Raw genomic sequence first — 13397 nt, 5'->3', positions numbered from 1 at the left:
AAAACGATTCTGATCTTAGTCTGTAAAAAATATCTGGAGATGAGGGCAGATCATGATTGAAATTAGATATTGAGATAAACTAATGAATATTGTGTGCTTATTTAAAAAAATGGTATCATATAAAGAAGCATCTTGAAACTCGAGTTGGGATCAGATGATGAATGAATTCATTGACAGTTAAGCAAATAATAATCTTATTGAAGAGTATTTGATTTATTAGAAAATCGCTATCGATGCCATTTGAAATTCTTATTTCTTAAAACACTTTTAATGACCGACTGCTGTTTATAAATAATCTTTAAAGTAAACCTTTTTTTAACTTTATTACAAACAATTTATAGCAAAATATAACTTTCAAAATTATTGTAAAAGGATCTGGTGAAATTAAAAACAGTTTTAGGAAATATCTTTGAGTTACTTAAAAAACTGAGTGGATTTTGGAATAGTTGATGTGTAAACATAATTAAAATTACCCACAGTAAAGGCATACTTATATCGGCTATAGAATATCATATAGATATTCGATCTTTATATATATATGCTGTATATATTTATGTTTATTTATATGTATTTTTTGATTTGTTTGATTTACCATCCATGAAAAATGCTTGGAATTTGCAGGCGTTTGCAGATAACATAAAATATGGGTTGTATCTATATATATGTATATACATAGATATTTGTATGTATATGTAACAATTGGATAAGTGGACACATTCGCCAGTTAACTAGACAAAGATGACGACAATGATGGCCACGAAGAGTGAAATGATCAGCAGCCAATAGCACCAGGTGCTGTCGCGTCTGTTCACCTGGCTGATGTTGCGCGTCTCCTGTTGCACGCCCAGCTCGACGCGACCCATCGTATTGGACAGATTGTCCAGCAGATCGTTCTGATCCTCGACCTCTTGGCCCAGTTGTGTGGCAAGGCTGCGTTGACGCGATATTGTCGCTGACAGCGCCTCCAGGCCACGATTCTGATGATCCAGAATCTCAGCCTGGCGCTGCTGCAGCGAGACAACATCGTGGGGAGGAGGTGGATGGGGAGGAGCAGGTGCATCATTGCTGCCAGCTGCCTGCCAAAACGAGCCGCTTGTCGTTGTCTGCGCCAACTGATTGGCGCGTGTGCTGCTCGTGAAGATCGCATCGATTTCCCGCAACTGCGACTCCAACTTGTCCCAGTTGATGCGACGCTGTTGCAACTCGTGCTGGGGACTCGTCTCCCAGGTGATGGCATTGTCCAGCATCACGCGCAGATGCTTCAAATCCTTGCGTAGTTGCTCAATGCCTATCTGTATGCTGTCCGTTAGCTGAACATATTCCCTGGAGTTGACCAACAGCTGGCGGCGATCGTTCAACTGCCCCAAAATCTTGCGACGCAAACGTTCGCAGCCCTCATGCTCGATATCCCTGCAGCAATAGAGTCAAACATTTAGTAACTGATAAATAATAATTATTGTGCTCACCATGAGTCATGATCCACCAGCGACATGTTCACTTAACGCATTTGTAAGCGTTCCTCTTTATGCGTCGTTTTTTATTGTTCGTTTTCCAATGTTATTTTTGTGCAACGCGCTCAGCTGTTTGATTAACAGCATTGGGCATTGTACTAAAATGGTACTGTTATAAACAGCTGCGAGTGGCGCGCATTTTTTAATTTTACAACAAAATAAATCTGTGTTAGTTTAAATCTGCGTTTTTAATGAAATCAAGCAAGAAATTAAGTTTTTATCTGAAAATTGCATTTTGACAAACTGCTAACAGGCTTGAAAACCAATGCAGAAGTCAAATGTCATTAACATAACCCAGGGCTGCATAAGCAAGCAAAATACAACAGCAGACAGCTGTTTGCTGTTTGAGAAAATTGCAGTGAGCTTCAGCTAAGTCTATCTGTTGATTAAACACGGCTTGCACTGAAAGAATAGCAAAAATCTATGAGACATTGCTTATTTTAATAAATATTTTACATTGCACTTCTTAGCTAGCATGTGCTGTGTATTAACAACATACTGCGCTTAACATCGCCATTTAACAGCCAGATAACAGCTTTTAGCAACACTCACCCGCACCGTTGAGTCAACCTACCAACACTGACAACCAAATCATTATTTACGTTAAAAATAATTGCGTGCTGTGTGTGCCGTGTGTTCGGATCATTGTTGCCTCTTCGCCCGATTTCGAACCGAAAAACACCGTTATATGTTTTCAAAGCGCAGCCAGTGACCAGTTAAATGATTTAAATCCAATTCGTATACATTGAAAATTAACCAAAATTGTTACGTCACATGAAAATTTCGGTGTGCGGGAAAAGTGGTGTTGTTGTTGTTGATGATATTCCCCACAAGTAGCAGCAACCTTTTTATAGACAACGCCAGCGCTGCACATGCAGCAGCATCAGCAGTAACAACAACAACAAAAACTATTTGTATTTGTGTGTGTGTTGTGTGTAACGTATTAAATACTGCTACATAAGGACATAGAGTAGTCGTTGCGTTAAAATTCATGTTTACGTTGAACTGTCGTTATTTTTTTCGGCTCTCCGATATTCACTTGTAATTGTGATTCCTAGGCAGTAAGGTCTCTAATAGTGTAAAATAGAAGTAAAATAAAAAATAGTGTAATTCAACATTGAAATCGGAACCCCGCAAAACACAAGGAAAACATAAAACAAAACAAGAAAAAACCACCAATTAATCAATTAACCGTTTTACCGTTTTTAACTGTCATCGTGCATCCGTTAAACCTGCGCAACGTTCTTTCGTATTGAGTAATAACGTTCACGTTCACGTTACGTCGCAACTAACAACTAACCAAAAAAAGAAACGTTGGCGTCCCTCCTGCTCCTGCTCCTCCTCCCTCTACAATTTGTTGCGTGTCTGCGTGTGTGCGTGCGAGTGCGAGTGCAACAGCAATAGCCAAACCAAGAGTCTCTTCAAGCGACGCTTCGGGAATAACGGTGAGTGCGGGGGGCCATATTGTTCTTATTGTTTTTTTTTATGTGTTGGCATATTTAATGCAATTGGCGGGCGAAAATTCTGATCTGCTGCATGCAACTCGTTTTTCTAAACACACGCATTTATGTGCATGTGTGTGAGTGTGTGCATTAAGCGGAAAACGTGTATTTGTTGTAAGAAAAACCAGAAAATCGAAACCGGGAATTGGGTCAGTGTGTCAAATGCGAACGGGGAAAAGGTTCTTTTTTGCTTTTGCTTTGCCTGCTGCTAAAAAAAAAATTAAAACAAGTCTTGGCTGCTGGCCGATTTGTTCTTTGCATTTAGTCAACACTTGACGCTAGGCGAACCGCTGGCTGCCAACAGTGTTGATCAGTGTACACCAGAAAAGGCTAGTTTTTGTTGGGAAATAGTCGTTCAAATATCTTAAACAAATTCTTAGCTTTTATTTTATTTCTCTTTTTGTCTTGGCAGCTTTAGCAAAAAAGAAAATAGCTTTTAAAAGGTGTTTAGCTTCTTTTTTTAATAGCAGCTTTAGCGAAAATTGTATCAGTTATACTCAACAAATAGAAAAACTTTCAAGAAGTTAGAAAAAGGCCAGTTGTTGCTGGGAAATGGCGTAAAATAGCTAAACAAGCCTGAACTTATATTTTGAAAAGGCGAGTTTTGGCTACAATGAGCTGTAAATAATTGTTAGCACTGGTAAGCATCCAAATGGGCATTTCTGCATGCGTCTGTGTGTGTGTGCGTGTGTGTCAATCGCGCATGGTGTTTCTTTTGCTTGGCATTTAGGTGCGCTCTCTCTCCCTCTCTCGCTCACTCTCTCTGATTTTCTAGCGTGCTCGTTTTTCGGCCACTCGGCTTCACTTGATCTTGCACTCTGTTGACGCCGACGTCGACTGCAGCTACGACGCATTTACCTTGAGCGGCCTGCACTTGTCGCGCATTCTCACTCTCTCGCTCTCGCTTGCACTGCCGTTCGCTGTTTGTGTTACGTTTTCTTATTGGATTTGTTAAAAACTTCCAAAGTGGAGCCAAAACACACCTTTCAAAATTACCAATTGGTGCTTGCCAGTGTTGCTGTTGCTGAGGCCGCTTTTCGTGTTTGCTAATAAAATTATTACAATTTATTCGACTGTTGCTAATGCGTTTTAAGGTCGTACTCCCAGTTAGACAGCAAACAGACAGACAAATGGGCAGACGGACCCACTGCTGACCCATTAAAACGTCGTATTTCACATGATATGCGCCGCTTACATTTCGCGGTCCATTTAACAGCTGTTGTTGAGGTTATGTTTGACTTTGTGTGATTTATTAGGCGGCGACTAAGCAGAATCCAGTTGGAGTGAGTTGAGTTAAGGCAAAGTGCTCAGCAAATCAGAGGTGCTCTTAATTTATAATGATATTTGTATTTATATATGCTTAAATATATATATATATATATATAAATATACTTATTTTATTTAGCCTTAATAAGCATTTCACATAAATTCGAAATCGCATTTATTTATACAGTTATTTATTTAATTAGAGCTTGCTACACTTTATTACAACCTTTCCAGCCTGAATAAACAAGCTGAAAGAGTGAACAGGCCAGCATAGGAGTAGGAGTGAGGGAGAGGGAGAGCGAGAGAGGCAATAACATAACACGCAACGGTGACGTTTGCTCTATTTAAGGCTGCGCTGCTTTTACGCTAGTTCCAACTAGGAAACTGTTTCCTGTGTCGCCCACGCACTCTCTCCCTCTCTCTTTTACTCGTCCACTCTCGTTTTGATTCTCTTAACAGCCGACAGGCTTCGTTCGGCTTTGTTTAAGAGAGCGCGCCATGCTGCTGCTGCTTCGGGGTTGGCTGCTGCTGATGATTTTTGCACTTAAGAGCAAAAAGTGGCTTTGATTTTTCGTGATTAAATTGCTGTTGTTGTTGTTGTGTGGGGCGGGCGGGTTTGTGAAGAGAGCGCGTGTGAGCAACTTCGGCCCACATTTGCATGTCGCTCTCTCGCTCTGGCAAGCATGCGGGATACCAAGCGCCAATGTTAACCTATATAATTTTTTTTTCTGCTTGTTTTTTTTCGCTAATACAACAAAAACAAACGAGAACCCCCAAACCCAACCCCATAAGCGACAGCGATGTCTTCTGCGCTGGCAGTTGAAGGTTCTTTTTATAATTTAAAACATTTTTTCTTTTCCTTTTTGAGGCGACGACGTGCTCGTTGAGAGCGCAGCGACAGCAGCAGAGGAAGCTGCTTTTGTTGCCTTTGCTTTTGAATTTAATGTTAAGTATACGCATCAGTGAACTCAATTTAATTATCATGATTGTTTTTCCCCACTGTCTTTGCTCTCTCTCTGTGCTGAAATGCTGAAAAATTCAAATTTTCCAACTTCACATACACACACACACACCTACGTCCGGCTGTTTCATGTTCCCAGGCAGATTTCCATCGCTTATGTAATCGAGAGCTTTACTAAAAAATAAAGGAAAACAATCAAAAAAACGAAAATAAAAACTACGTAAGGTTGATAAAAGCGCTGGCCATAATTACGTCTATCTGTGTGTGATTAAGTGTGTGTGTGTGTGTGCACGCCCTTCGCCCAGTTTTTATCAGCGCCGTTATTTATGCGCCTCCGCCATGACAGATAGAACGACAGCCGCAGCAGCAGAGGGAGCAGCAGCAGCAGAGGGAGCACCAACAGCGTCGGCAGCAGCAGCAACAACAATAAGCATTTGAAGTGCAGCGTAGCGCAAAGAGAAAATAAAAACTGGCAGTTGCTGCTCTTATTGTTATTGCTGCTGCTACTCTTGTTGTTGTTGCTGCTGCTGCTGTTATAGAAGCCAAAAGCCCAAACGAAAAGCAATTAAGTCGCCATGGCTCATTGCACAATAAGCAAAGAATCAAAAAAACTCACGCAGCAGCTGCGGCGACGTCGGCAGCGGCAAACATAACTGTGTTTGCTTGGCCATCCATAGCACAGCAGCAGCAACAGCGATTTCAACGTCAAAAACTCTAATCGCGAGAGAGCGATAGCGACAGCGAGAGAGAGCGAGAGCGAGAGTGGTTGTGGGAGTTCAGTTGTTGCTACTATTGCTGCCTGCTTAATAAATAGGCCAAATATGTAATATCGCTAAAATGTGTTTATTGTAATCTTTTTCACACACACACACACATAGACACACACACAAGGCACGCTCTCGCACGTGCATTGCATCCCTCGCCCGAAAACAAAAAGAGCGCCAAAAAGCAAAGGGAGCGCAAGAGAACGAGAGAGCCGAGCCCGCAGAGAGAGCCGAACGCCAAGCAAATGCCGAATGCTCAGCCGAAATGCAAACGTAGCTGCTTGCGTCGCTGTTGACGTTGACGTCAGCGTCACTGCTACTGCTTGCTGCTGCTGCTAGCTGCCTTGTTGGGGGCCCAAGTTGGTCGCGTTGCGTTCGTCGTGTGTTGTTGGCTGAGTCGTTGTTCTACCGTCGTGATTGCAACACTTCTGCTTCTGCCACACACACACACTCTCTTGCCGTCGCCAAGTCGTCGTCGTCGCGCACACAAAACGTTTTTCACGTTTTTTTCGGTTTTCACACACTCACAAAAATATACATATATATACATATAAATATATATATATATATATACAAGTTATAAGTGAAACGACGTCGACGTCGCAGTCAACAGCAGCAGCAAAACTCGTACGTTAGACGACATTTTAGTAGCGTGCACACGCTTGTCTTTCTATATGTGTGTGTGTGCGTATGTGTGTTTATATAGCTCTGTGTGTGTGCCAGTTTTCGTGCGTTCTTCTGTACTGCAATAACAACAGCAACAACAGTTAACAACGAACGCGTCGTGTTTAAAAATATAAACTGCGTTTTTTTCGCCAAAAAAGCCATAAAAAGTATAATTCGTTTTTTTTTGTGTAGACCCGGCCAGACAAAAATTCAACGAAATTAAAATTACTATTTCGGCCAAGTGAGCCCAGGCAGCCAGGCGAAAAACGACAAAAACAGAAATCAGCGGCGGCCACAAATACATATATACATCTTATACATATATACAAACATATATATATATATATACATATATATATATATATATAAATGTCTGTATGTGTGTGTGTGTATATAAAACACATATAAGTTAGCATTGTGTGTGAACGTACTTGATTTTTGGCTCTGTAGATTTTATTGTTGCTGTTGTTGTTATTCTGTTGGCGATTTTCAGCGGAAAAAAAACAGTAACAACAGCAATAATGCCGCGGCAAGTGTCAGCCCCAATGAGAGAGCAAGGAGTTTATATTTTATGCGTGACACAGAAATTTCCGTTGTTTTCGTTGTTGTTTTTGTTGTTGAGAATTGAAACAATTTTTGTGTATACGCCAAGCTTGGAAAAGCAAGCAACGCCTCCCTCTCCCTTTCCCAGTGCCTCTACTCTGCCTCTTTCCCCCTCCATCGCACAGCAAATAGTCACAGAGTCATCGACGGCTCTCTCTCTCTCTCACTCTCTCTATAGCTGTCCTTTCATTACGTAGCGTCGTCCCTTGTGTGTTGCCATTTGCACACGCTGCGTATACGTAACAACGTAGTGTGGCCATAAACAACAACAACAAATACACTGCACGTATAGACGCTCGCACGCACACTGACAACTCGATAACCGTTATGTCCTTACGTTCTCTCTCACCCCCTCCCCTGCTCCGCTCTGTGCCTCCACTCTTGCATAGAAATTTGCTTTTATATATTCACGTTGGCATTTTGACTGCCCTTTGATGAGTTGATAAACCTACCAGATTAGACCCCCGCTCCCCTCCCACCCCCTCTCTCGACCTGCTGTCTCGCTCGCACACACACACGCACGCACATGTACTAAAGTTTTTTTTTCATAAAAAATGTGATAAAATATGAGAAATGTTTTGTATTTTAATGCCAAAATAAATATTTAAAGCGCACGCGTTCCGGTACAACAACAACCAAAGCCACAGCCACAAAAATAATAACAAATAACAAAAATAAGCAAACAGCAAATAATAATAAATAAATAAATTAAAAAGGTGCTAATATATTTTGCTAAGCAGCCCATAAAAGATTTGGGCTCAAATCAAGCACAAAACAACAAAAAAAAAAAAAATCATTAACAAAGTTGAATAAAAATCGAATCAAGGAAATCAGCGAGTGGAAATTTTTCACTGCACAGCAACAAAGTAGCAGTCAACAAAAAGAAGAAAAAAAAAATAGAAAAAAAAGAGGTAAAACAAGAAAATGCGCTCTAAAAATATATTTATTGTAGTTGCATTTCAAATCTCAAAAAAAAAAAGAAAACAAAAACAAAAATGTCGCATTAAATAAATGTGTGAACATTTGGGCGACAAATGCCAACCGATTCGAAAAACCAAAAAAAAAAAAAAAAAATAACCCACGCGACGCTTTCAGCAGAGCGGAGCAGAACTGAGCAGCAGCAGAATCATCAGCCAAATCGAAGTCTTGTCGACTGCGACTAGGAAACGTGTCGCCAGGGACCAAAAAAAAAATAGTCAGCAGCAGCACTCACTTAGGAGACTCTGTTGATGTCTCGCACACACACACACACACACGTATAAGAGAGGGGGAGGCGGATAGGGATAAGGGGTGCTCCCCAATGATCGCTCTCAGCATGCTTTTCCAATTCATTAGCATTCTGTGATGGGGCACTCTTGGAGCAAAGTGATTTGCTGTTGCCTCCTTAAGATATATGCACGCAAGAAGGACACACCGAGACGACCAAATTTTAATGGGGACTTACAAAATTTGGGTTTAAATGAACCATTAAACTAGAGATCAAACCATAATTAAAATGCCCCAGATTTTCTTAGAGTAGAATTTGTACACGAATTTCGAGTCAGAATAACGTTTCCAACTTTGAATGTAGTATTTCGAACCATAATCAATTAGTCCTGGTTTTTCAAGACCTGATGATTTTTGAGCAAGTTATAACTGCTTTCCTTTTGGTTATATAGAATACATTTTACGTAAATTTGGTAAATTTATTCAATAATTCAAGTTTATGAATCTTGTGTGTTGCTTTTGTTTGTTAGTTTACAGATGTTTGTAAAGCATTTAAGGGGACTTCTTCGACTCCGCAAGGTGTTTATATATATTATTCATCAGCACAACTGAAAATGTCGATGAATAATGAAGTCAGGTTTTTCTGTCTATGTTTCTGTGCGAACTAGAATAATCGGTAGAAAAACGAATGTTTGCATGAGGAACTTTCTTGCTTTCAATTTCATTCATATTTGATTGGCACTTTCTAGACGTCAAAATGCCGCCAATTAACTTTTACATCCTAGAAACAACATTTTTTTCGCTTTAATCTCAGTGGAGCGTAGATACGCATATAAAAAAATCAAAATTCTCGTTTTTATTGTCGCTTCGAAAGTGTTTGCACAAAGTTAATGGACACAAACAGAACGTGAAGAGCCTGCTTGGCTGGTGGAAAAGCTACCTTTTCCGATGACTTTTTTGGGACTGAAAAGGGATTACGTTTAAATCAAATCCTGTTGTGTTAGGCATTTTGCCACCTGCTGCCAGCCAGATTTTGAGTAGCAGCCAGCAGCAGCTAGAATCGCACCCTGTATAAATAAATCTAAAATTAAATGCGCCGCGCTGCGGTTGTCTTTCGAATTTTCATTGCTGCTTTTGCATCTTCTGTATGTCGCTAGAAATCTGTGTTACTTTAGAGATTTTCCTTAGACTAAATACACACACTGTGCTAAAGTACTTTGTGTGTGAGTTTCTGAGTGTATGTGTGTGTGTGTGCATATATGTTTTCATTTAATTTTGAGCCAAAAAGATACTTTTTGTGTTTTTGCGTTTCGTGCCAAAAAATAAGTCGTTTACCGTTGAGAGAGTTTTTGTCGCCGACATTGGCGACAGCTGTTTTCCTTAGCCGGGAGCGAAATGACGGAGGAGGGGGTGCGGTATGGAGGGGGTGGGGTGCAGGGAGGCGTAGTGACTGTCACGCCCCGGGCTTGTAGCTTTTGCTGTCGTTGTTGCTGCTCATAAAAATAAAATGCCTTCGAGCTGTTATCGAACCGCTTTTCCTTCGTCTTATTTTTTCGGGGTCTATATTTTGAGAACTGCTACGCATATAAAACTTATGCATTGGATGGATGGGGAGGTGTGGTGGATATTAAGAAAATCTGTGTGCTGCAGCCCAAAAGGAAAACACCATAAAATAAAGTAAATACCCTAAAGCACTGAGAGAGAGAGAGAGAGAGGAGAGGGGGTTTTGGTTGTAACAACTTTGACTTTCAGCTGGCAGCGTTCCAAGATCTCTGAAAGCTCTCTGAACTTCAGTCAGAGGCAGCAGCTGCTGCTGCTCTGCCCCCACATGCAAAACAATATATGGAGAATATGAACAATCGACCAACTGACCCGACTTCCATTTGCACTCTAGCGTGCAGGTAGACCCCAAAGTCTGCCCATCTGCCCTTGCCAGCGCCCGCCAACGACCTAATCTCTAACTAACTGAGTCGAGCTGCGTGTGGCCTTTAATGCTCAGCTGCACTTAAAGAAAATAAGCTCAACTCAAAAACTTTTGAAAAACAAAACCATATGAACAGAGTTATGAGCGCTGAAAATTGAGTATTTTTTTATATTAATAGATCGAAGAAGTCATGAAAAACTATGATTTTATTTTATTGATAAGTTTACTTAATTGGATTAGAAGTACTCGAATACCAGATCAAGTTTAGTGGATGATATGCAAAGTGCCACCTTTTTAAATATATTTAGCCTTCTAATTGTATTTCAAATATATCTTACGCTTATTATTGATAGATATTATTTAACAGCTGTACGGGCTGCCTCAGCTAATACGTTGCTACATCTTTAACCTCGTTTTTCGCTAAGTGTAGTTGCTTTCAGATCACGGCCCGTGCACCATTGAACGCACAGTGCTAGTTTTATTTTTCTTCTCTTTTTTTTGGCTCTGCTGCGGGCATTTTTTATGATGGCCAACTGTATATGGCCAATTATTGGCCGTCGGCGCTTAGTTGCTGCCAACAGGCAGGCAGCTCACAATTTCCATACAATTTCATTCAGCTAACGAAGCGCTGAGTTTGCCTTTTATTTTACTACTACACAACTCAACTCAGCACACACAACACAATACACACAACCAACACACTCACACACAGAGACACATTACACACCAACACACTTTGAGCCATGCTTCATTCATGCATTCAAACAAAAAGTTAATATTAGTTATCTGCATATTTTCACGGTTTCGGAATCGCACTGCCCACTGGCGGATATGCACACACTCACATTACACACACACATACAGATTACACACACACACAGATTACACACACACAGACATTACACTTACAGACACACGCACAGCAAGACAAGTATCTGTTGTGCTTTTGAGAACTGTGGCAAAAGCCACCTGACGAAATTTTCAACAATGCTTCAAAAAAGATACGTTCGTTGAGATTAACACTTTGTTGTATTTCTATGAATGCGACCATGGATTATCGTGTGTAGCAGCAAATTTTCCTATTATGCCGTAAATTGTGGAAAATCATATATATATTTTCTGTACTTAAAGAAAATCATTAAAGAACTGCAGCAGTTAAATGTGTCTGCGTATTTTCTAATTATTCTTAAAGGGCCGCAACTGTTAATGTTATTGTCAGTAATTTGTCAACGTATTTTCTTTAATTTTCCAACGAATTTCCGAGAATTGGTTGACGAGAAAAACAAACAATTCTGAGAAATATATTTAATAGCATAAATAAAACGACTCTTTAACTCAATAACAATTTTCAGATAATGTTTCCAGCCAATTTAATAATGATTGCTGATTTGACTGCTTATAATCAAACTAATTTTACTACAATTTAGGCTCCGTTACTGATTATGTTACGCAAAGTGTTTAAGACTCTGGCAAAGATTATGCTTTTTCCCATATTATTTTCGGTATTCGTAATAATAATATATTATTATTAGTATCAGTTCTGCTTACTGGTTCTTAAAGTTGAATTTCCTTTCAAAAACCCCTTTTCCGTTCAATGAATTAATTTCTGTTAACACTTTCGGCTTGACACCATTTTAATAGCAGTTGAGTTTCGATTCCGGTTCTAAGTCGGAATGATTTAGAATAATCCAATTTAAATACCATCCAATTATGTTGTGCAACATATTTCCCAAAGAATCGCCCACGGATATCCATATCTATATATCTAAACAGATATCTATAGAGAAAAGTACCCATTTCCGTGCGTTTTTCTCATTTGCATAGAATACTAAAGTGAATCAACTGAATATTCAGATCGCATCTTATAAACACTGCCCTCCCCCTAACCTCCCCGCGTGGCTTTCTCGCCCAGTTTCCGGTTAGTCGATGCGATAATTGAGTTATTTTTTCTGGCTTTATTGTTCTCGATATTAACCAGCTGTGCTAATGACAGAAATTGGTCTTCCAATACTCATTATGAAATTCAATGAAATTTGCGCGTAATTAACTCATTTTCATATTTTTTTTTGTTTATTTGACTTGTCAGCAGCATTTGCCATGTTATTGACTGCTCGGTTTGTTTTCCAGCAATGCACATTTATAAATGATATTTGCTTCTATTTAATGGTGGGATTTACAATGTTTTATGCTAGTTTTTACAACTTTAAACTTATCAAATTGTTTTTGTGGTTACATAGTATATCTACCTTTCTCTCTCTCGCGCTCTTTCTCTTTCTCTATCTTTTTCTGTATTTATGTAAGCCATGTAACAGGCAGTGAGACGCATCTCCAACACTACAAAGTATATATATTTATATTTCTGATGAGCAATATCAAACGATTCGATATAGTCGTGTTCGGCCGCTAAAAGAATTGATTTGGCATATAATTTCTCGTATCTTTTATCTTTATAGCCTTCCACGTTGCTTAAATATTGATAATCTCGAAATTCTCCTTCTCTCTCTCAACGGTTTTATTTTCCTTATTACTAGTTTTTTTGAATTATTATTAAAGTTAATTCAAATTCAAAAATGTTTACAATTTCATTCAAAATCTCGCACTTCAATTCTCACTAGAAATTAATACAATTTTCTAGTCAATTTTGGCTGTGAGAAATGTTGTTGGTTAGCTCAAAAAACTGGGCCACAGGCCGCACTCGCAATGACAGACAAATAACTTGCTAAATAGTTGAGCCAAAAAACAAATGAAACAAAAAACGAATCGAAACGAAAACCATTTTTTTCTTCTTGTTGTTGTCGCCAAACAAAAGCGAAAATGTTGGCCGCGCATTTTGTCTAAAATGCTGTTCGCAGGTGAATTTCAAGTGGTTAAGCGACAAGAGGCAGGGCATGTGCTGAGCACGAGGGGAGGGGGTGTGTGTGTGTGTGTGTGCCTGGGTAGAGGCTGCTGTGTGTGGACGTGTCTGTACAAGAACGAGCTAGTTGCAAATGCAGT

The 13397-nt window shown here is 39.7% G+C and overlaps 2 protein-coding genes across 10 annotated transcripts in view; one reads left to right on the top strand and one right to left on the bottom strand.

Annotated features, from left to right (window-relative positions):
• Nucleotides 1–194: 194 nt before the first annotated feature.
• On the bottom strand, nucleotides 195–1581 carry LOC6557162 (probable syntaxin-8B). The gene is made up of 2 exons (XM_001983408.2): nucleotides 1467–1581; nucleotides 195–1410 (listed from the first exon to the last, which is right to left on the bottom strand). Exons 1-2 carry the CDS (start codon nucleotides 1490–1492, stop codon nucleotides 729–731), a joined length of 708 nt encoding a protein of 235 aa, XP_001983444.1. The 5' UTR covers nucleotides 1493–1581; the 3' UTR covers nucleotides 195–728.
• Nucleotides 1582–2134: 553 nt separating this feature from the next.
• The window catches only part of LOC6558652 (protein boule), a 31596-nt gene continuing 20333 nt past the window's right edge, over nucleotides 2135–13397 (top strand). For 8 of the 9 annotated variants that reach the window (XM_032743365.2, XM_001983409.3, XM_032743364.2 and 5 more), the window contains exon 1: nucleotides 2135–2956. The gene's annotated coding sequence lies outside the window, so the exon portion shown is untranslated. Of the gene's footprint in view, nucleotides 2957–8151; nucleotides 8185–13397 lie in introns of those variants that run through there. The other variant, XM_043215675.1, reaches the window with a different exon arrangement.

This window comes from Drosophila grimshawi, unplaced genomic scaffold (assembly GCF_018153295.1).
Source record: "Drosophila grimshawi isolate 15287-2541.00 unplaced genomic scaffold, ASM1815329v1 contig_44, whole genome shotgun sequence".
NCBI lineage: Eukaryota > Metazoa > Arthropoda > Insecta > Diptera > Drosophilidae > Drosophila > Drosophila grimshawi.
Note: the sequence above shows the minus strand (reverse complement) of the source record. Positions and strands in the feature narration are given on the sequence as shown.